At 38.6% G+C, this 25054-nt stretch overlaps 1 protein-coding gene across 1 annotated transcript in view; it reads right to left on the bottom strand.

Annotated features, from left to right (window-relative positions):
• The window catches only part of CMC1 (C-X9-C motif containing 1), a 55896-nt gene that overhangs the window by 488 nt on the left and 30354 nt on the right, over positions 1–25054 (bottom strand). The window contains exon 3 of the mRNA XM_056129518.1: positions 4624–4714. Within this exon, the coding sequence (XP_055985493.1) occupies positions 4624–4714 (91 nt within the window). The remainder of the gene's footprint in view (positions 1–4623; positions 4715–25054) is intronic.

Here is a 25054-nt window from a genome sequence, read left to right as displayed (position 1 = left end):
ACAGTAACAAGTCTCATGATGGAGATGTTACTGGGCCTGCTGAGCAAATTGATGAGCAATGGGAAGACAGTGCTACAGTACTACAGTGCTAATATTCATATATCCATCATTAGAAGGAGATTTTCAGTTATAGATAAATTGATTATAAATATTAAGCTACCAAATCAAAAGACAGAAAATAAAGAAATATGGTTCTTTTTTGAAAAGCACTGCCCCAGTCCTGAGAAGCACAGTCCTATCCTCAAGGTGCTCTTAGTTGTTACAGGACAACCAAATTAAACCTACATTACAATTCAGCATACAAAGTGCTATGAAAAACACTAAGGTCCATTGCCATGTTTCACAGGGAAGAAGTGACGGAAGGAAGAATCTATTGTGTTGTGAAGGATCAACAAAAATACATATAGAGGATCATGTGGAAAGGCACAAAGATGAGGAAAAGCTGATGTATAAAGACCTGCAAGCAGATAAGTGCCATCAGAGAAAAATTACACATTTATGATACAGACCTAAACTAACTGAGAAGGGGAAGGACAAAACCAGGATGAGCCCTATGAAAACCATCTATCCTGAGGGTGATGGATACTATTAACAGAACGTCTTATCAGTTATATATCTTAGAGACTAAGATATGAAGCTAACAATATGTAGCAGGCTAAAACATACAGCAAAATAGAGACAAACAGTGCAATAAACAATTACGATAAACCAGAAAAGAAATGATGAGTAGTTATGCCAAGGGAGGAGCCGTTAAGAGTACTTTCTTAGGCAAAGATGAAAAATATACTCTACCAGAGGACGTTGAGATTTAATGTCAAGTAAAAATCTTTCTGTAAAGGATCTGCTTACTTTCAACAAATGTGAAATTCTGTTCTTACTGCTTATTTCTTCTAAATACAACAAGCAGCTTTATAAAGTCCTACCATTACCAATTATTCCCCACCAAGATGGAGGAGGGTGGGTTGAGTTTCCCTACCCACCCTGAGCAGAGCCCTGTAAGCTGAAGACCTCTGGTTCCAGCCACAGCCATGCTTAAGACCAGTCTCCACATGTTCGGACGAGCCTCACACATGAAGGAACCGGCAGAGGAACCAAGGTTTGTGGGATTCAGAGTGTAGATCTCCAAGACTGCTCGGATTGGGACTGGGCCTCCTCCACCCAGATCCCCCAGATCTTCCAGTACATAGGAGTTACACCCACCAACCAGCTCCTGACTGAGCGAGATCTTATTATCTAGTTCTTACTCTGAAGAACCTGGCAGGCTACCAAAATTATCCTGCCCACACAGCAGTCTGGCAAACTCCCCATGGCGTATTCAATACGCCAAAAACCAGTAACAACGATGGGTCTCATTCTCCTGACCCTGAAAGAGCCTCGAATGTGGCACTTTCTAAATCTCAGGGCTAGGACGAAGGAGTCGTTAGTGGTGCCTGCTGGAGGAAATCGATGAACAACAGGATGACAGTGATAGTGTTATCTCCCAGTGATACCAGTTATTCCCCACCAAGATAGAACCTGTTTTCTCTTCCTACTAGTTTATGGAAAGATAATCAGATGTCTTTCCCACCACCTAACATATTTTTTCAAAAAAAAAAATAGCTAACAGTGTACTTCCTATGGGGCCAGGCATTATTTTGTACTTACTATGTGGGAAAATGATTTACTAATGAAATTGCTTCTAGTGAGGAATCCACCTACGGACACATGGTTGTTTTGTTTTTTTGGTTTTTGTTGTTGTTGTTGTTGTTGTTTGTGCTTTTTGGATCACATCTGGCAATGCACAGAGGTTACTCCTGACTCTGCACTCAGGAATTACCCCTGGCGGTGCTCAGGGGACCAAATGGGATGCTGGGAATCGAACCTGGGTCAGCCACATGCAAGGTAAACGCCCTACCCGCTATGCTATTGCTCCAGCCCTGTTTAGTTAAGTTTTGATGTGTCCAGAAGCTGAGTCCAAGCTGCCCTCTCTGGGTTCATCCTGCCTCTAGTGCTCAAAGGAGAGATAATAACTAAGACTGAATTTAACAAGTTAAGACATAAAAGAGTTTAAGAGGTTAGTAAACAGGAACTCAGGAAAAGAACAGGAAGAAGTCATAGGATAAACTCTTAACCTCTCTATGGTTAAACACTATATCTTCAGCATTCTAAAGAAGGTCTTCAATTTTTGCTTGTTTTTGTCCTGATGCCACACCCAGTGGTGCACAGGCACCACTCCAGGTACTGTACATGAGGAATCAGGGCCTTCTACAGGCAACATAAGGCTCTTAAGTCCTTTGAACTATCTCCCCAAGGATAACCCAAACTCTATAAATTTAGGTGTACATTATATTTTTTTTTAAAAAAGATGAGATTCAGGTCATCACTTTTTTCTTTCAATTTTTATTAAGGCAGTGTGATTTACAAAGTTGTTCCAACAGAGTTGTATCAGACACACAATGTTCCAAGAACAATCACACCATCAATATCCCCTTTCGCTCCAACAATGTCCCAAGGTTCCTTCCTACTCCCCAACCTGTTCCCTTGGCAGACATATAAAAACAATTATTTCTTATTACTATTCCAACCACTTTTAAAATTTAGTTCTCTAATCAAATCATATTGATATATGCTTCAATATGGGGCTAGGGAAACAGACTATAGAAGAAAATAAGGATTTGACAAAACTCACATCTCACAGCTACCAATTAACAAAACATACTGAAGCAGCAGTGCTTCTCAACCTTTTTCTGACCATGGCCTTCTTCAAACCTTGTTTCCTTCTGAGGCCCTCCTGTTCCACCACCACAGTTTGTTCCACAGCCTGCTGACACCCTCCCCAGCCCCCCAATCCCCACCACTGGCTTTTACAGTTTTACTTGTCCCTCAGAATACCGTGGGACACATGTGGCCATATGACTCACGGTTTAGAAAGGTTATACTAAAGGTATTCCACAGTACTTTTTATCAATAATATGTAATTAAATATGGGATTAAAAAAGGAAAACATTTACAGCCTTTGCATACTGCCCCTGCGCCTGGCTGTCCTCACCGAGGCCCCTTGGAGGAGGGCGGGTTGAGTTTCCCTCTCTGCCCTGAACAGAGCCCTGACAGCTGAAGACCTCTGGGACCCAGCCAAAGCCATGCTGAGACCACTCTCCACATGCTTAGACTAGGAACTGGCAGAGGAACCCAGGTGTGTGGGACCTGGGGCTGAGATCTCCAACCCTGCTCGGTTAGGGTCTGGGCCTCTTCCACCCAGCTCCCCCACCTTCCAGTAACCCCATCAACGGCTATCCAGAGACTATAAAACCAAGCATTCGCGGCCATGTGACCTCTTATTCTCTAGTTCTCACTCTCAGAGAACCCGGAAGGCTACTGAGAGTATCATACCCACCTATATGCCTGACTAGAAACACCTGTAAAGGTGATTAGAGGCTGCCCCAAAAGCCTCCATCCATCTCAGAGAGCCCGGCAAGCTACCAAGAGTATCCCGCCCACACGGCAGAGCCTGACAAGCTACCCGTGGCGTACTCGATATGTCAAAAACAGTAATAATGAATGGTCCTCATTCCCCTGACCCTGAAGGAGCCCCCAATATGTCATCAGGCCATACTTGCACGTGACGGGGATGAATGGAGACGTTACTGGGCCCGCTTGAGCGAACTGAAGAACAACGGGGTGAGAGTGATAGTGATAGTGCATACTTTTACTTTAAAACTTAAAAATGAAAGAATCAGGACTGGGACTGTGGCCCAAATGATAGAGCACAAGCCTTGCATGGCCCTGAATGTACCAGGCTTTATCCCTGGTAACATATTTGTCTCCTAAACACAACAGGTATAACCATGGTGTCTCCCCCTTCTCCCAAAAAATAAGATTTGTGAATATACAATGAAATATCAATGAACACAACATTTTGAATTATTTTATTAATCTGGGCTGGAGCGATAGCACAGCGGGTAGGGCGTTCGCCTTACAAGCGGCCAACATGGCCGACCCGAGTTCGATTCCTCCGCCCCTCTCGGAGAGCCCGGCAAGCTACCGAGAGTATTCGATATGCCAGACACAGTAACAACAAAGTCTCCAATGGAGACGTTACTGGGCCCGCTCGAGCAAATCGACGATCAACGGGAGGGCCTTTACCTTTTACCTTTTTATTAATCTGGACTGGCAAAAGAATCTAAATTTACCTTTTTCGTTCACTGGACTTATACCCAAGAGTTAAATTACATCACTTTAAAAAAAAAATTACAAATCTGGTAAAGATTTTATATATTATCTAACGTGGTACCTTTCATTACAAGGGAATTATAAACTCACTTATATTCCCTAGATCAATCTGTTCATAAAAAGGGAGCTGCTAAATAATATGAAAAATAATATATATTTTTGCTGACCTCTTGGTTTCTTCCCCCCCCCCCCCCCCTTTGGATTTTTGGGCCACACCTGGCAGTGCTGAAGGCTTACTCCTAGGACTCCTGGTAATGCTCAGCGAGCCATACGGAGTACCAGGGATTGAACATGGGTCAGCCACAAGAAAAGCAATTTCCTTACCTGCTGTACTATATCTCTGGCCCCTGACCTGCTGATACACACAAGTTAAAGACCCATACACGGATGCAAAACACCGAGGTGACTACTTACTAAGAAGTTAGACAGTCTTTCAGTGCAGAATTTTCTTTCCGGCATTTTACCACCATAAGCAATCCAGAGTCCTGGCAACATCTAGTAAAATCTGAAAGAGAAAAACAAAAAATTGAAGGAAAATGCTTTGTGATCACAACAATATGTTTTTGTTTGGCTTCTTTTTTTCCCACAACATCAATATGTCTTTTAACAATTCTAAATTATTTACTCGCTAGCTATTTAATACCTTCATTGTACTCTGGAACATAGGACATGCTCCACAAGAGACAAGTACAAGGCAGAATAAAGTAAGTGTTGTTTGCTTTGTAGAAATAAAAAATAAGGTTTGAGACAAGAAGACTAAAGATGCTTCAGGAAGCAGAGGAAAGGTAGAGATTATGCATGATTTCTAATAAAGATACCACAGTATCTTTATTTCATTTTCTAATAAAGATACCACAGTATCTTTATTTCATTTTCTAATATGAGATGAATAAGAGGAAAAGTGGCATAGTTTCCAGATTTCAGCATCTGGTGTTAAGTCTCTGCATGTCTTCTGATGACATCAAGGCACCCTCTTTCTTTAAAACAACTCACAATGATGCTTTACCCTAGAAACAGAACCCCCATACTTTCTCGAGTTAATTCTTGATGTCCCATAAAATCCTAAGGGCCATTGTGATTAATTTCCATTCTGGTGTTTTCTTTCAACTTGACTGGTTTCTTTGGTATCTTGCCTTCCAGAACCACCATTAGAAAAGTTGGATCACTTGCTACCTGAATTGTATTCCCGTTGGGTCAGACTTGGTTTTACATCTTCCCTTACACAGAACAGTGAGCATTGCTCCCACCCTTGGCACACTACTCTCCTGACTATTCATCCTTCCTCCTGATACTGGCTGCTCTGGTTCAAGGCACTGCCAACTCCAATATGCTGTATATAACAGCAAGATTTATTTCCATGTAACACTTCAAATATGATATACTCCTCAAAAAGAAAGTATAATATTTTGAGTCACTGTCACTGTCCTCCCGTTATTCATCGATTTGCTCAAGCGGGCCCAGTAATGGTCTCCATTGTGAGACTTGTTACTGTGTTTGGCAAATCGAATACGTTATAGGTAGCTTGCCAGGCTTTGCCATGTGGGCAAGACACTCTCAGTAGCTTGCTGGGCTCTCCAAAAGTGGGGAGAGGAGAGTATCTTATAAAATTCCTTTATTATGAAATTACTAGACTTCCCTCTTTTACTAAGGGATGTGTTAGTTTACTTTCAGTTACTTAGTAACTGGAAAGTTACTAAGAAATATACTTTAGAAATATTTTAAAGCAAAAACAGTCTCCAGGAAGACACATGCTTAATGTGTAACAAAAAAATATTGTTGTTACATTGTTTTGTTTTCGACACTTCACTTAATCACTTAATCACTTAATCACTTAATCCCCGTTATTCATCGATTTATTCGAGCGGGTGCCAGTAACGTCTCCATTCATCCTGGTTGCGTGCTAGCGTAGCCCAATGGTATCTGTTCGTTTTAGGAACATGTAGAGCCTCAAACCGATCATTTAGGGTCTTGACGAAGAAGTCTGACCATATTATAGGTGGGCGTCCACGTGATCTTTTGATGTCTCGTGGAATCCAATCAGTAATGGCTCTAGTCCAGCGGTTGTCTGTAAACCTCATTACATGTCCAGCCCATCTGATTTTTGATGTCTTGGCAAATGAGACAGCGTCTCTGATTCTTGAGCGTTGACGAAGATCAGAACTCCGGATTCTATCTCTCATTTGAGTGAATCGTGATATTCCAAGCATAGTTCTTTCAATTCCTCTTTGAGAGACCCGAATAGTGTTCTCATCCTGTTTTCGTAGGGTCCAGGTCTCTGAGGCATATGTTAATGCAGGAAGAATAGTGGAATCAAAGAGATGTGCTCGTAGTTGGAGGTTCTTTGTCCTTTTAGTTATTTCTTCAATGCTCTTGAAGGCATTCCAAGCCGCTCTCTTCCTCCTGCGTAACTCAGGTGCCAGGTCATTCATCATGTTGATTTCTCGACCTAAGTATATATAACTGTTGCATTCGGAGATGGTGGTTCCGTTGAGAGCGAATGGAGCGTCAGGAACAAGGCTGTTTCTCATAAACATTGTCTTCGTAAGATTCAGCTGTAGTCCAACCTTTCCACACTCACGGTCAAAGTCCGCAAGCATTTGTGCCGCTTGGCTGATGTTTGGTGTTATTAGAACGATGTCATCAGCAAAGCGGAGGTGGTGTAGTTGCCGACCATCTATCCATGTTTTCCCATTCTAGTCGTCGCATGATGTTCTCGAGGGTGGCACTGAAGAGTTTTGGTGAAATGGTATCACCCTGCCGAACCCCTCTCTTGATATGGATGATTACTTCTTTGTAGAATGGTGAGATCTTGGTAGTGAATCCGCAATAGAGCTCACGAAGGATCCTGATGTATTGAGTTTGTACGCCCTGATTGACTAGGGCTTCCATGACCGCTTCCGTCTCAACAGAATCAAAGGCCTTCTTTAAATCAATGAACGTTAGACAGAGCGGCATCTTGAACTCCCGAGATACCTCAATGAGCTTGGTTATTGTGTGGATATGGTCGATGGTACTGAATCCTTTTCAGAATCCAGCTTGTTCACATGGTTGTCCTTCATCTAGTGTTCTGCTAATCCTATTCAGGATGACTCGAGTGAATAGTTTGTAGATGACAGACAATAGGCAGATTGGGCGATAGTTGCCAATGTCGTGGATGTCTCCTTTCTTGTATAGTAGTACAGTCTTGCTGGTTTTCCATTGGGATGGAACCTTGCATTCAGACAGGTAGCGTGTGAAGAGTCGAGCTAATGTATTGATGAGTACTGATGGTAAGTTCTTCAGGTGTTCAGGTCTGATCTTGTCTGGGCCAGGTGCTTTTTGTTTCTTTACGGACGAGATGGCATGTTGGATTTCGGAAGGGAGAACATTGGGAACGACATATCCATCATGTGGTATGTGGTATGTGGGCAAGTGGATGTGGCTATTAAAGAGATCTGAGTAGAATTCATGAATAATCTTCTCCATTGCCCTTCTGGAAGATGTGATAGATCCATCATGATGTCGGAGGGCAGTCATCTTGGTTTTGTAGTTGGTGAAGGACAGGCGGGCATTACGAATGTTTTTCCCAGCTTCTGCTGCATCTACCAGTACTGCTGCTCTCCTGTTTTTGAGGTCATCCTTGATGGCTTTTCTGCACTGTTTTGCCAGTTCGGACGTTTGCTTGTGGTTGCCTGAGGCACGTGCCACGCCACGTTGGCGAATAAGTTCAAGAGTGTTCGAAGAAAGACGGTTTTTTGTGGTTATCTCTCTCTTGGCATTCCTTGCACAATCATGGAGGTGCTGAATCATTCGATCGTATTCCTCATCAATGTTGTCAATGACGGCATCTTCCCATGTTGCTGCAACAGAGCCAAAGAGTTCCCAGTTGGTGGTTGTTCTGGGAGTCTTCTTCTTAAACCTTGCATTCTTTTCTCCTCGTTCTGTGAGGTAGAATTTTGCACGAAGAAGACGGTGGTCTGATCCCGTTTGGAATTTTGGGACAACAGCAACATCGGTTAGGCAAAACCGCCGATTGAATATGATGTGGTCTATTTCATTGTGGAACCGTCCATCGGGAGACTCCCATGTCCAACGTTTAGATTCAGCCTTTTGGAATTGTGAGTTACCATGGAAGGTTTTGGTTGACATGATGAACTCAGACAGTCTGTCACCTTGTTCGTTCCATTCCAGGCCATGGGTTCCGATGTGGAGTTCATCAACTGATCTTCTTGGTCCTATCTTGGCATTAAAATCACCAACAATGATCTTGTAGAAGGTGTGATCTTCTTTATAGAATTTCTCCAGCTCCATGTAGAATTTCTCAGTTTCTTTTTCACCATAACTGGATGTTGGTGCGTAGACAACAAAGATAGAAACTGCCGGTAGTGAGCCACATTTATTCAAGTGTAATCGTCCGATTCGGGTTGTTAGGCATTCAAATGAATCAATGCTTGTGACTAAGTTTGTGTTGACAAGGATACCGACACCACCGACGCCTCTTTTATCACATGTTCCAAGGAACAGTTCTTCTCCAGTGTCGAAAACAGCATGATGGGATTGATGTCTTCTCGTTTCGGTCAGACCAATGATGTCGTACTTGATCTTTCGTGCTTGTACCATAAGGTCTTCAATGGATGCAGCAGATGCCAGCGTACGAGCATTAAAAGTACAGACAATCATTTTTGTTTTTCTGCGTTTTGGCAGCCCATGTCTGCCTTGGTGTTTTATCAGCTTCTCCTTCCATATCCTTCTCGACTCTGCATAATCAGGGCTAGGGGAATGAGATCCATTTATTACTGGATTTGGCATATCAATTTGGTCTATTTGGCATAGATCACGGATAGCTTGCCAGGCTCTGCCGTGTGGGTTGGATATTTAAGGATATTTAAGGTATCCTGAAAATTATTAAATAAATAAATTATTAAATAAATAAATTCGCGGCCGCGCGCTCCCGGGAGCTTGTTGTGATAATCTTTGGATCCTGGCCTTTGTTGGGGTTACACGGCAGTTGGAGGGTGTAACTGTTTAGCTACTGACAGGTCCAGTCCCAATCCGTGCAGGCTTAGAGATCTCAGTCCCGGGTCCCACACACCTGGGTTCCTCTGCCAGTTCGGTTATGTCTGAGGCTTATCCAAGTGTGTGGAGAGTGGCTCCAGTAAGGCCTTGGTTGGGGCCTGGAAGTCTTCAGCTGTTGGGCCCTGGCGAGGATAGTCAGACACAGGGTAGGAGACTCTGCCTTGTGCTCTCCCGGGAGCTTGTTGTTTTCGACACACCTTCAAAAAACCCTCCAAATAAAACCTATTTATTTCAAACAAAACAAAACAACAAAAATGTTCCTTTATGTGCTTACAATGTGGGCACATGGGCCAAATAAGACTGATAAAATTTCCTATATAATTTTTTTGGTTTTTGGGTCACACCCGGTGATGCACAGGGATTACTCCTGGTTCATGCACTCAGAAATTACTCCTGGCAGTGCTCAGGGGACCATAGGGGATGCTGGGAATCGAACCAAGGTTGGCCATGTGCAAGGCAAATGCCCTACCCGCTGTGCTATCACTCCAGGCCCTCCTTTCTATCTTTTAACTAAAGACTCCTTACATTAAAGCTAGCTATTTATCTGTGGAGATTCTGAGTGCATGGATAGACAGCTATCAAAAAGTGATCAAACTTTAACTCTGAAAAGTATTAGAAAGTTAATTTTTTCTACATATAGTTTGATAATTAAAATCTGCCTATGTAGAAGCAAGAATTTTTATTCTGATCAATATATAAAGTTAATCCAGAGTGACAATCCTGGCTGAAGGCTTCTTTAAGAAAGCATTGCATGGGCTGATTCTCTGTAGCCTTGCTAGACCTACACCAGACTAGTTCATTCAGATAGTATCTACAAAAGACATCTTTAGCATCTTCAATGTGAGTTCAAAACCAATTCTAATCATCAAAAGTTCACTTTCTGAATTTAATAAGCCAATTACTTTTATATCAGAGAAATTTCACAACACAATGCATTGGAATTAAAATAAGATTTGTTTTCCCTGCTGTGAGTAAAAATGTTTGAGTAGGGAATTAATGTTGGATAGCATTTATGTGCTATGATCACAGTAAAGCCACAGTCTATGTATTTTCACACTTGTCCAAATCTCTTTAGGAGTCACTGACTGGCCTCAAGCGTCAAGCTGTTTGTAAGGTTTTTGTCACTTGTTTAGCAACAAGATTTTAATGAGGCTCTTTCTTTCATACAACATTAGCATACATTCATATAATAGTGATGCTACTAATACTGCCAAATTACTTCTAAAATCAAAACAAAGCCATTTTTAAATAACCTCTTCCAACATTATGTTAAATGCTGCAGAATTTATACACCTGCTTCTTTCTATAAATAGTTTTAATTATTATTATATAAAATATTTTTTATTCATTAAGGTAATGCAAATGAATTCAACACACAGTGAGCCTATGTGGTTAAGTTATTCCAAAGTTTGAAGAAATGTGCTGAAAGACAACATTAACTCTAATGAAATTTTCTGAGTTAAAAACACATTTCTCTGGGAAAAAAAAAATATGAACCTCTGGTAAAAAATATTCTGAGGACATAATAACATTTAAATAAAGTATATTTAGGAAACAAAGTCTAAATTTAGTGCAAAGTAGAAAATGAACAAAAAATCTAAGTATAAGCTCTCTATATGATTTCAAGTTTGTATAGAAAAAAGTTTTGAAGAATCTCAACATAAAATCATTAAGAGAAATAATGAACTTGGGGCCAGAGTGGTAGTACAGCAGGTAGGGCAACTGTTGGCTTGCATGTGGCTAACCGGGTTTGATCCCCGACATTCCATATGGTTCCCAAGTCCCACTAAGAGTTATCCCTGAGCAGAGAGATAGGAGTAAGCCCTAAGCTCAGCCAGGTGTGAGCAAAAACATACAAAAAAGGAAATAAAAATTGGTGGCTGGAGCGATAGCACAGCGGGTAGGGCATTCACCTTACAAGCGGCCAACATGGCCGACCCGAGTTCGATTCCTCCGCCCCTCTCGGAGAGCCTGGCAAGCTACCGAGAGTATTCGATATGCCAAACACAGTAACAACAAAGTCTCCAATGGAGACGTTACTGGGCCCGCTCGAGTAAATCGACGATCAATGGGAGGGCCTTTACCTTTACCTTTACCTTTATTATTTGATATAATTTTGAATATATTTTAACATTCAATCAACCACAAAAATAAATTTTCTTAAATTATAGATAAAAAAGTACAATGGATAGGGCACTTCTTTTGCACAGGACCAACCCAGGTTCGACCTCTGGCATCCCATTTGGTACCCCAGTGGTGATTTCTGAGTGCAAAGCCAAAAGTTAAGACCTGAGCATCACAGGGTGTAACCCAAAACAACAACAAAAAAGGCATGTATCAATTACAAGTAGGTGGTGGTATTAAGATGTTTAGGCTTTGTCCTAAAGGTGATGGAGAGCCACAAGAGGATTTTAATTTTATTTGTTTTGTAGTGATACTGAGTTACCCTGCATATATTTTGAGTATAGGTTCACACCTCTTCAAATGTATATTCTATCACACTACACCCACAACCCAAGTAAAATGACCTTCCACTATAGTCCACCTGTGACCCCTCCACGCTAAGCTCCCTCGTCCCCTCTCAGAAGGATTTTTAAACAACGGAATGGCAGTGCAGTCTAGTGTTGGATCCTCAGAGAAAATGTCCAAGTGCTGAACTGCTCTCAGTAATCATCATCTCTTCTGGAAGCTGTAAAGTAAAAAGCGCCCAAAGACAATAGGAGGTCACCCTCCTATTCAGTTTCAAAAGCAGCAAAGGTCCAAAGCAAAGACAATGAAGACAGTAGTCTGGCGTCTTTTTTAAAGAAGGACTTCTACACTGAAAGAAACCAAGATCATAAGGATACAAGCACATTTATTCTACATAACCAACAGCATAAACGTACTTCATGAAGGTCATGTAAAAATTTTTACAGAATTCTAATTTTATTTACATTCACTTATGAAGTTTAGTAAAAAAAAACTTGAGTCTCTTTGAAACCTCTGAATCAATGATCCTATTTGGCTAACTCATAAAAATAATTTAACCTAATTCAACCTACAGACAGAGCCAACTGTTATCAATATAGTATGAAGGAAAAAAGTTGATGAGAATTCATTTATGAAACATATATTTGTGAAAAGTAAATACTTCTCAGCAAGTATTTACCAGCAAACATTTTAACAAAACAACAAAACCAGAGATTCCACAAGTAATTGCCCAAGACATCTATAAAATCAGTACCCCAATGGAACAAACATAATATTCAGAGACTTTAGCATCTTTGAGGAGGTACAACTTTTGAACAAGTGGCTTCATTGTACACACACCTTTAAAAATGTTTTTGATTCCAAAGTTAAATGCACAGTACTAGAGACAGAAAACCATCAAATATTATCACCTTAATTTATCGAAGCACTTGATCTAACTGTCAATAATTCATTGATTTTTTTCCCTGAAATTATTAAAGTAGGAAAAAAGATGAGGGAAAATCACTCACATTCCTGTTTTCATTACAGGAACAAGAGTAATACTAGTTAGTATCTGCTGTGCTTACTATGAACCTGGGACCATCTGACAAGTTATTCAAGCTTCAATGGTGCTGATTCAGTAACATTTCCCCCATCTACTCTTTTGGTACCTATCCACAAGCTCATAAACTATCACTAAGTCATTCAACAAACATTTTCAAACTGTTTACTATGTGCCTAGCACTGTGATGGATTCTGAGGTTTCCATAAATAAAACAGGATTCCTGTCCTCTGAAAGCTAAGGATAGTTCATGAGGAAGAGAGAGAATAAAAGTGAACAGTTGTGAGTCATGGAGACAGCACAAGAGAGAGGGCTTATGAAAGACATGTGCTCATCCCAGGTTTAGGCAATCAAAGGTATATGTACAGGTCATGTTCCCATGACCTCCTAAGCTGGTCCCAGAGAACCACTGGGGTGGCCCAGATGGTCTCCAGCACCACAGGGCCTAAGCAGCAATACATCTGAAGGTCTCAGCACACGTGCATGTGTATGCCCATACTTGTGCATGCATTTGAGAGAGGAAAGTTTCAGGAAGAAAGGCCCTGGAATCAGAGCAATGGTATTACAGATAGGACACTTGCCTTGCACAGATCCAACCCTGATTTGATTCGTGGCATCCCATATGGTTCTCTAAGCCCAAAGGAGTGAAGTGCAAAGCCAAGAGTAAGTACTGAGAATTCCCAGGTGTGGCTCCAAAACAAACAGGCAGTACTAAGATGTTTAGTCTTTGTCCTAACGATAACGGAGATCCACAGGAAGGTTTTTATTTTATTCAGCTTTGTGGTAATGCTGGTTTACACTAGATATATTTTGAGTACAGGTTCACACCTCTTCAAAGGTATGTTCTATCACACCACACCCACCACCCAAGTAAAATGATCTTCCACCACAGTCCACCTATGACTCCTCCACCCTCTGCTCCCTCTTCCCCTCTCAAGAATTTTGAAACAATTGATGGCAAAATCAGATCATCCTCTTCAGAGAACTAGGTCAGGCAGAGGAGGTAGGCAATAACAATAAAATTGGTTAAGAAGTCACTACAATTATCCCAACAAGAGACGGCAAGAAATGCAGAAGTCAGAAGAATGGGGAATGGAGAAGCTGAAACTTGACAGGACTAGGAATACAACAAGTTTTGAGAATAGCAGATGGAGTCAAGTGTAAATCCTCAATCTCTGCCTGGCTGCACTGTGGCAGACTGTGGGTCTGAAAAGTATATGACTGCTGCCTTTCTCTGTGGGGACTAAGGGAAGGAGAAGGGGTAAAGAGAACATGTTTAAGCAATGTTTAGCTACAGGTCTGTGCAACACTCAGCAGAACTGTCCTGACTGCATTACAGTGAAATGCAATCACTGAGGAATACCAATATTTAAGGACCTATAGTAAGAAAGTCATTTGGCAGACCAAAAGTAGTTTTAAGGCTCCTTAGAAGAGTCATGAGAATTTGTTCCCTCTAAGAAGTCAGCAGTCTGCATCCTGGAGATGGTGATACAATGACCTAGGACTTCCAGCCTCCAGGATCATGAAAAATGAAGTTAATCGTTGACCATTTATTAGACAAGCTAGAAAATGAATGTGAAGAAAGATTCTGAAAAAAGTGATGCAGGCTCTTATTTTCTAAAAACATGCTTTTCAATCCAATGATCCTCTTAAAGCCTATTAAACTAATAATTCTAATCCAAACAAATTATTTAAGGAAATAGAAGCTAAGTATAAATTGTCATTCAATAAAATCTATCACTTGATTGCTATTAAGCAGGTGAATAAATCAATCAAATGAATGTCAATTTAAAATTGTGACTTTCGATAGTATTTAAGTCGATTAAACTCACTCATATTTACAAACATGATATTTGTTCGCCTCTCCCATGGCATAAGCAATTATTTATAGTCTTCAAACAGAAGAATTATTTTCTACATTGCAATGGCAGGGGCAGATTTAGGGCCATAACCAGCTGTGTTCTGGGCTTACTCCTGCTGTGTGCTCAAGGATCATGACATCACTCCTGGGGATGCTCAGAGACCATAAGCATCAGCACGAGGAAGCAAACCTGGGTCAGCTTCTTGTAACCTAAGTGCTTTACCTTATGCTCTCATCAGAAATAATTTTTGAGGCTGCTCTCAACTCTTGTGTTATGGCTGTATTCAAATTTCATTTTTCAAAAAGCAAAACTTTAACAGACATTTAAAATTTGAAATAGAATTTTTACTGAGATATTTATCACTATCTCCATTTACTAGAATGTAAATTTAGTGAGACTAAAAAGTGATTCTAGTACACATGCTGTTTGAGCCCATGTGCTGCCTACACCCATGTGGCCAAGCACATGTGGTGCCCAAGCACATGAGTTGCCCGCATCTCCCCTCTTGAGATGTGTACTTTCATACTTTCATGACTAATGCTGTGATGTGTATAGGACCTGTCCACCCTTAAAGAAGCCCGGGCTCTCTCTTGAGCAGGTTACTCTCTCCCACTTTGTCTCCCTCTTTCTCTTCAAACTCCCCAAATAAAAACTGTAATTTCACTGCAAAAAAAAAAAAAGATTCCAAAAGGAGCACTGAGTATACAGCACCTGAAATGGGAATGATTCCGTTTACATTCAAAAGGAATACTACATTAAATGGTCCCAAATTGATTTTTCATTAAAAGATACTCTGGTCGGAGAAACAGTGCAATGGGTAGGACTTGCCTTGCACACAGTCAACCCTAGTTCCATTCCCGGCACTCCACAGGGACCCCCCGAGTACTGACAGGAATGATCCCTGAATGCAGAACCAGGAGTAAGCCCTGAGCACTGCCTGCTGTGGTCCGCAAACAAAAATCAAAAAAAGAAGATACTCTAATTTCAGACAATCTTTTCATTCTTCCTTTTTTCCCATTTAACATTACAATAGTTTTTGAGAAAGTACTTAAAGATGTCAGCAATACAACAAAATAAACAAGATAATGACAACAAAATATTTATAAAGTATCAGGCACTTTACCGTTATCAGATCTCTGAATTTTATTTTAAAAAAAACACTATCAGATAAGCATTTTTGCAATCTTCATTTTCCAGGTGAAGAAATTCTTAAGTGGAATAAATATTCCTAATATCAAACCGTATGGTACAGACTGGCCTAAAACGGGGTCTTTCTAACTCCAGGAAAAATGCTTGTAATTACTGTTAAATTCCATTTACTCCTTTCCACAGTCAGAACAGAGGAAGAACCTCTATACATAGCAGAACTGTCTATGTCCACAGAACAGTTTTAACTTGGGCCAGTTATGAGATAGACAGTATGCTACATCTAGGATCTGGGAAGTGAGTGATGATGGCTCACCACATATTATTATAGGAAAAAATTGAGTATGACTGCTCTATTTTATGCTGAATGTCAGTTTTGCAGTGATCTAAAATAACATCAAATATCTCAGTATCTGATTTCCCACCCCACTTTCCAGAATTTCTGTAAAATACATTTAAATAAGTATTCCATATACTGGTTAGTGATTTGTCCAAAAAGAACAAAGAAAAATGTTGAACTGCCACGTTCAGATTTCAAGTGCGATCTGCTTTGGAAAGGTAGCACATGAGCAGAGGCAAATGTGCCTGAGGAAAGCAGCACCCATCTTTTTCAAAAGACTATTCTGAGGTTTTTTTAAATATAAGAATACATACATGTTACTAATAGAGTTGGAAAAAAGACTATGAAATGTGAAAGAAATGTAAGTGAATGAATCTGTCTGTCTTCCACTATATGTTTTTCTTAAATGCCTTCTTTGTTCCTCTACTTAAAGTAGTTATATTAATAGGTACTGATCAAACAACCAACAACCACAGAGGCAAATTTCTAAATATGGAGCCCTCTGAGCATTTTTAACATCTCCTCAGTACTCTAACCTCTCCCATTCACTTAATGCTGCAAGTAATACTTGCAATTAACTAGCCTACTGTACTTTTTGTTTCTTTTTTTTTCCCTTTTTTAAATTTTTATTAGTGAAACACCATGAGATACAGTGGCAGACTTATAAATTTTTGAGCTTGGGTTACAATTATACAATGATGGAGTACCCATGCCTCCACCAGTGCCCATTTTCCACCCCAGGGATCCCAGTATCTCTCCCACTCTCCATCTCCCCCATCCCACCCTGCCTCTGTGGCAGGGCATTCCCTTTTGTGCTCTCTCTCCTTTTGGGTGTTGTGGTTTGCAAAAGAGGCACTGAGTGGCAATCATGTTCGGTCTATAGTCTACTTTCAGCATGCATCTCCCATCCTCCAATGTTGTCGCGGATGTGGAGAGAAAGGGACCCTCCTTCAATGCTGGTGGGATGGCCGACTGGATCAGCCCTTTTGGAAAACAGTACTTTTTCTTTCTTGCAAGCAGTTTTACAGTCCACTCTGGGGATAGCCAGAATGAGCTAACCAGGACTATTAATCACCACTCATGGAGGGTTCAGTACTGAACCTTTCTCTAAATGATTAGAGTGGAAAAAAATTTAGAAGTCACAATCTAAAATCTTAATCAAGGAAGTTGTTCTCAAACCAAAAAGAATTTGATTTTACAAATTAATATGTTTTAACGTGTAAATGTTAAATAGTCACAGGGTCTAATTTGGAGATAAAAGGGAATAACAGGAGAAGAATGGGTGTGCCTCAGGAGCACTGTGGTGGGAGTTACTCAGTAAGCCTAAACTCCCTGCAACCGGGGAGGGGCGGGAGAAAGGACAAACCAGTGTTATCCAACCACAATAACCAGTGTTACTACATATTCTTCCACATGTTATGTTTTGCCAACATCCATTCATGCTGTCTACATGCAGGGATATGCATTATTTAAGTAGAGATAGAAACATGCCATTCGGTACTTCCAATTATTTTCACTGTTCAATCTTGGAGATTGCTCATTCTCTATCTGTGCACCATGTTTTTTGTTTGTTTTTTGTTTCTTTTTTTCTTTTTTTGTGACTGCATAGTAATTCATGGTACTATATTTTTACTTTGATGACTGGATTGAGAGTTTTTGGTATATATATGTAAGTGAAATATTGCTTTTCTCTTTCCTTTATGTCCTTTCCATAGTTAACTGCAAAGCAGTGTCTTTTTTGTATAGACATAGGAAGACAGTTAATGCTATGCTTTTGTAACTTGGGAGTTAACTGAATAATATTTATTCCTGGGTGTCCGTCATATTTACTTAAGATCCTTATGTCCTTAGTTCCTAACACCCCAAAATAGAAGTTTCTCCAAGGGACAATGATGGACCCGGGGCAAGCCGTAAGCTACACTGGCATCGAAAAGGGACAGGCTGAGAGTCATTAAGTTAAGAGATGGTCATGGAAGAAACTCTATCATGACCCAAAAAGAAGTAACTGAGTAAGGACCCTGGTGGGGTTAGATAAAAATAACCTGGCCTGAGGACTGCAGTCCAGAACATATAGTGAGATGTCGCCAGGAAGAGCCACCCTTTAGGCTTAATATATCTCGTACTGTGTCCATAACAAAATGACTAGAAATACTAATAGAACTGTATGACTATAAATACTAATATCACGCCCGTTGTTCATCAATTTTCCCGAGCGGCACCAGTAACATCTCCATTGTGAGACTTGTTACTGTTTTTGGCATATCAAATACACCACGGGTAGCCTGCCCGGCTTTGCCATGCGGGAGGAATACTCTCAGTAGCTTGCCCGGCCCTCCGAGAGGGGCAGAGGAATTGAACCCAGGTTGCCCACATGCAAGGCAAATGCCCTACCAGCAATGCTATGGCTCCGGCCCAGAAATACTAATAAGAAGTAAATTTAAGATGACTGTTTAAAATGGATACTGGCTAAGGAAAGGGGCAAGCAATACACCCTTAGATGGAATTCTGCCCAAGGGCAAATCTCCTAGCAGAAATCTAGAATGCTCAGGACTTAGATTTTGTCCTTGACTATCTCCTAGAAAAACTTCCCCTGAAGGAAGGGCTTTGTATCTGTTCATTGTTCATGATAATGTTCAACCATACCTATGTGTTAATTGCTACCCCCAACCCTTCATGACTTCTCTATAGCTAACGCTGTAAGACTTGAATAAACTGTCACTGATTACCAACCAGCTTAGTGGCCCCCATCCCCTTCTTCATGCATCCATTGCTGTCAGACAATCAGGGCAGGGGAGGGGGGGGGGGGGCGGAAGGGGGATGGTGACTGGCCCAGAATGCACCCAGGGGACCCTTGGGTCACTGTAAACAGACTAGTGACCACCTCACACAAGAACAGCGACATGGTGGTTAGGAGCGAAATGGGGGAGAGATAAGAATTGAAGAAACATGTTTTTACTGTGCTTTGGTACTCTGCACAGATGCCAACTTCACAAAACAAAATTTAAACAAAAGAAACAGTTGTGACAGAGAGAACAGGGAATCCAGTTAAGAGAACCGAATTTGACGTGCACAGTGGAACAGTCAACTCTATTTCCCCCCTCCTCCCGATCCCCAAAACAAGCTCTTTCTGGGCACTGCTACTTATAGCAACAACTGGGTGGGGAAACCCTGCTAAATCTCATTAAGAAGATCCCATTCCTCACACTCTAAGGGCTATTTCTGCACATATAGCTTAGTTTCATTAAATGCCAGTTCTTCTCTAATCCGAATTTCAGCATGCCTTTTCACAAAGTACACAGCCACATAAATCTTACTATTGCCATTTTACCCCTACCAAATGAAAAGCGACCTTCCAAGGTAAAATGACACCATCAAAAATCACACTACTGACTTTCTCTTAATTTAACACTGTCACATCAACTGCCAAAATGAAGACTCCAACAATCATAACATGCAGAACCTTGCTAATAAGTAGATTCAATTGCTAGGTTCTAAAGAGAAAAAAAAGAAAGAGAAAAGATATGTTAAACTAAATTTAATTAGACATTTAATAAGTGTAGTATCCCCAGTTAACAAGGCAAATCGATCCTTTCAGAGCTGCTGCGATTTATTTAAAGACTTTACAATTTTACTACTTAAGAACAAGTCCTATGGAGGTGTTATCTCACCATTTATATTTTCACAACACTTATGATATTGTTATCACACTCTTAAAATAAATGAAAAGCCCATGCCACATTTCAGATCAACAGAATGCTACAGACTCTATTTTTATTTCTGGATAGAAAATAATTCTGTATTGCTCACTTAAATCTTGTAATGTCAAACATAATATATGTAAAACCAAGATCTTTTTCTTACATCTCAAATATTCATGAAAAGCAGAGGTTTAAACCACTTGGTTTTAAAACTAAGCACTAGAAAATACAGCATGATAAAATTCTGACAACAACAGCATTTTATGACAAAATTATTATGCTTTTAATTTTCTATTAAATTGTGATTTATTAGCTTGCTACTTCAAAGATTAGTCTGTGTATGGAATGAATTTAGTGGTGCATTTAATGAGACAAGATGGTAGAATGATGAACATGAAAAGATTATTTTACATTGCAGCGTATGAGCTATTTGATAATTCTAACATAGTACAAAAGAAAGCTTCTCTAGATTGATCATGGTTCAGTTAACATCACTGAATATCTAATACCTCCAACTCAATTAATTCTCACCTGATTAAGATCAGACTGATATTCAAACTAAATCATCTCTCCAGTCAAGTAGAAATCAATATTTCTGATTTTACTTTTAAATTACAATAGAAAATAAAACGCACGCATCTTCAATATGCCAAGAGTAGCTTTTCTATTCTTGTCTACCATGGCATGGATAACACAGTTGATTAAAGAATTATTCTAATTTGAGCACCAATATGTAGCAGAATCTGATTAATTTGAACACATAGATGTAATAAAGTAATTAAATACATCTTATACAGGGCAAATAGAAAATTGGCAAAATGAACTTGACTTCTTTTAAAACAAACCTATTTATCAGCTCAAGTAGTTAGGAATACAGTTTTATTAAAGATTGACTGCTCTCAGAAAAGTCTTGTTTCAGATACAGATATTTATAGGGTGGGCAAATAGTTCTGGTTAGACCCTAATTATTTTACTACCACTACCACCACCAAAGAGCACACACCTATAAAACATCATATAATTTCTTTACCACTTTTCTGAAAAAAATAAAATATACCAATCCATTTTTGCTGAGAAAGGAAATAGTGAATCCCAAAAAGTGCTTGTTATTTGTAACTCTTTCAACTAAAGAGAGTATGAAAAAGATTTTCCTCCTCCATATTCCTGAAGACATTATCCTGAAGACTCTATATCCCTTTACATTCAACATACAGGAAAATATAGCTGAATTATTTGCTGGAATAACTGAACATAAAGTATTATTTTACTTGAACAATTTAAATAAAAACGAGAGAAAACTTTTGAATTTGAAATAATACAAGAACAAATCACAACTAAATGTACTCTATATCATATCTGTAAAGACAATTCTGAGAAGCAAATTTACTGTATAAATATAAAACATAAAACTATAGAGGCATATTTTCCCCATCCCTAAAGGCATAGTTTATGAGATCATACATTTTATAATACAGTGCATTATTATTCTATTGTATCTATTATTTTAGAATTTTTTAAAGTAGATTATAATTTTGTACTAAATAATTAATTGCTATTACTCTTTTTTAGATGTGCTGTGACTCATGTCCTGAAAATAGATTTTAGAAATTCATATCCTATATGTAACAGTCCTGGAATTTACTTACAGACCATAATTAAGGGTTTTAAAACTAGAATTTGTGAAGGTCTGATAATACTCTCAAAGACTTCTCGAATGTGAGTCCTAACCATATGCATGTTAAAAAAGAAAGAACATTCTTCATTCATGAAAAACTCCTATGCCTTTTTCCTTAAACTGGACATCAAAGCTTGATTTACTTATGTAAATCACAATGAAGTATATTTTTGGAGAACTATTTCTCTATACATTCTATATATGTGCAAATACATACAAAGCCTATAACAATGTAATTTATATGCCCAGTATTTAAAAGTGCAGGTGACTGCAGAAATGGAAACACTACAACACTACCAGATCTGAGGACTTTATATTGTTTTAAACCTGATTTTTTAGTTTTATGTAAAATCTAACTATTTTAATAGTTGAGCTAATTTAGTTTTCTAAAATACTGCAGAGGGAAGACCAAAGTGTCTGCATTATGGCTCAAGGTCAAAGTCCGTGTCAAAATGAAAGATACGGGCTCTAGAATAATTATGCTGGACTTAGTTTCCCTTCAAAAATGACTATCACTAAAGCCAGTCTCTCAGAATCACTTCAAATAGCACTGTAGTCTTTAGACACAAGGAGTTTCTTCTCTAACTCTGGAGTTTCTAATTCCATGGGCTTCATCTTTTCCACAGTCCTATGTGCCTCAATCATACGAGATGCTACTATTCTCTAAATGTATTCTCTAAAAGATGCTACTATTCTCTAAATGTATGCTCTATGAGGCGCTAGTAAAAAGAAAGTTTCTTTTAAATATATGTTACTTGGGCTGGAAATATAGCACAGAGGGTAGGGCATTTGCCTTGCACGCGGCCGACCCGGGTTCAATTCCCAGCATCCCATATGGTCCCCTGAGCACCGCCAGGAGTAACTCTTGAGTGCAGAGCCAGGAGTAACCCCTGTGCACCACCAGGTGTGACCCAAAAAGCAATAAATAAATAAATAAATATATGTTACTTAATAAAAGTTCTGTTTTTCTCCTCTATTAAATAACTAGTTATTAAGCTAAAACTGGTTAACTGCTCAAGAGATTTCCCAATCTCTTTAAAGCAATGACCTGCTTAAAATTAAACAATACAAAATAAAATAGCAACTTGCTCCTGTATTTGTTGTAGGAAAATGACAACCAATATCACAGGGCATAGTAAAAGACTAATTTCCCAAAGAGAGTGCATATAATGAGTAAGAAGGGCTCACACAGTTTGGTAAAGGCAAGCATAAAATTCCAAAGACTATTCCTGTATTTGCAAAGATGGAAAAATTTCAAAACATGTGAAACCACAATGTCTCCTCTGTTGGCCCTACTAGTCTATAAAAACAAGCTGTGAGTACAAATGATAAATTACTTTAAACATATCTAATAACTTTATGCTATCGGAATGCAAAATGATAAATTGTATATGTACTATTAAATATATTCACACAAAAAGTCATCTGAGAAAATCAACCAGATCAAAAACACGAGGTTTGTCTTTAATAAAGACACCACTACTTTAAGGCATCAGTAATAAGAATTTTACTTTAGCTCCATATTGTTAATGAATTTTATTAGGATAATAAAAACACTCAACATTTTACTACAAAATATTTCAAATGTAAAAATTTTTTTAATTGTAAATTTTTTCTCATAGCAGAAGAAAAGTAGAGAAAGTGGCTCGTTGAATCTTGTTAGATTCCACAAAGAATATTTTTAATTTTAAAATAGAATGTCAACAGGGTTGATTGAAATAAATAGAAATAAATTAATGCTAAATAGTTACTAAGGAAGTTTTGTTTATGGAAATGAATAATGCAGTGTTTTACAAAGTAAATTCAAACAGCAGCTGCTTCGCTGACATTAAGCTAAAAAGATTCCTCTCAAAACATACAAACTTTAAAACTAGGGAGTCATCATATTTTTAATGTGTCAAATACAAAAAAGTTATTTCCTACTGATTTAATATAAAATATAATTACAGTAATAATCAGCTGAACTTAAGGAGCTTCAGCATTACAATTTTTATGGGAGTTATCTCTCAGAGTCTAGTTAACTGAATGCATGCATAATTCTTGGCTTGATAAGTCTTCGAACAGCTGGAGGAAGAGAGAAATTCAGTTTTCCAACAATCTGTTCCTAACCCATTTGGTCCTGGTTTTATTCAGATTGCAAAATGAATCTGATGGTGGCTGCCTTTTAATTCCATTACAGTTTTAACTATCACCTAACCACTTGCTTCCATATTAGCAAAAGCTCTCCTTCTTCAACAAGAAATGAAAATCACACTTAAAACATGTATACATGTGAAAGAAGTTCTGTATACTACAAATAAAGTTAATATTTATAAAATAATTTCAAAATTTATTCATAGGTCTTGTAAAAATGAGTTTCACTTCACATCATTTACCAGATACCAAAAGCTAAAATTCTAAAGAATCCTCAAACATCCCTCTGAAATTAATATACTTTTAAACAGTACCCTGAGATAAAAGGAAAATCAAGTTCATTACTTTTTTTTATTATGTCTATTACCCTTTTTAAACTTGGAAGAAAACTTGGGATAAAATGAATAAAAGAGTCCTTTAATTCTGCAAAGCTTATTCTAAAAGATGAGACAGACAAGAAACATAACAGTGTACATTAGAGTAATACAAGTATCACAGGGGGAAAAAACTAGCAGCAAGGGAGAAGACAGAACAGAAATCGGCCTACATTTTAAATAAGTTTTCGAAAAGCAGGCCCCCATAAAGAAAAACTTGGGTAGGGGAGACCTAAAAGTGAGGAATTAAAATCATCATTTATATGCCAGATGACATTATAATAAAAAACAAATTCTTTTAATACTGTATGTGACAAATAAAATAATACTGGTAAGAAAAATGAACATGAACCAAAACTACAGATAATAAAAACTTAATTTCCAGAACTATATTCTAAAGCACTGTACAAGTGTCCACTTGACCAAACACTGAAGAAAAAATAATGGTGTAGCTACTTATAGCAAGTAACTTACTCTTGCAGGAATCAAGAGTCATCTAAACATGTACATAAAGTGTAAAAATAAACTAAAATCAAAAGACATGTGGAAAAATTCATTTAAAAATTTAAGCAAAACAGATCTCAAATTAAAATGAATCCAGAGAAAACATTTTTCATTAAGAGTTTTAGAGCAGCTAAGTGTAAAAATAGAACGTTCTCCTTCTTTCAGTCCTCACGATATCAGTAGCACAAACTGAACAGCACTACAACTTCTACCTGAAAACAAAGACTGAAAAAATAAATTCAGTTAATAACCAAAACTTGATTTCAAACCTAATTTCCCAAGTGATCTGAAATGTACGTACAGGCTGATATACTGGAATGACAAATCTAAAAATAACTGGGTTAGAATGAGCTAGATCTAAGTTCTCTATTATTTTTTTAATCTATGTCAATGAGCATGCATATATTTCTTAAAGAGAATACATGAAAAATAAGGCTTAAGGATCTGAAGTTAAAACTTTTAATTTTTAAAAATGACTGAAATTGCATGACCAAACTTAGGACTTCGGGTATTATTTTATGTTGATCTGAATTTATTTGTTAGTTTT

This window comes from Sorex fumeus, unplaced genomic scaffold (assembly GCF_029834395.1).
Source record: "Sorex fumeus unplaced genomic scaffold, SorFum_2.1 ptg000072l, whole genome shotgun sequence".
Taxonomy (NCBI): Eukaryota; Metazoa; Chordata; class Mammalia; order Eulipotyphla; family Soricidae; genus Sorex; species Sorex fumeus.
The sequence above is the reverse complement of the archived record's forward strand: the minus strand, read 5'-3'. Positions and strand labels throughout refer to the sequence as shown.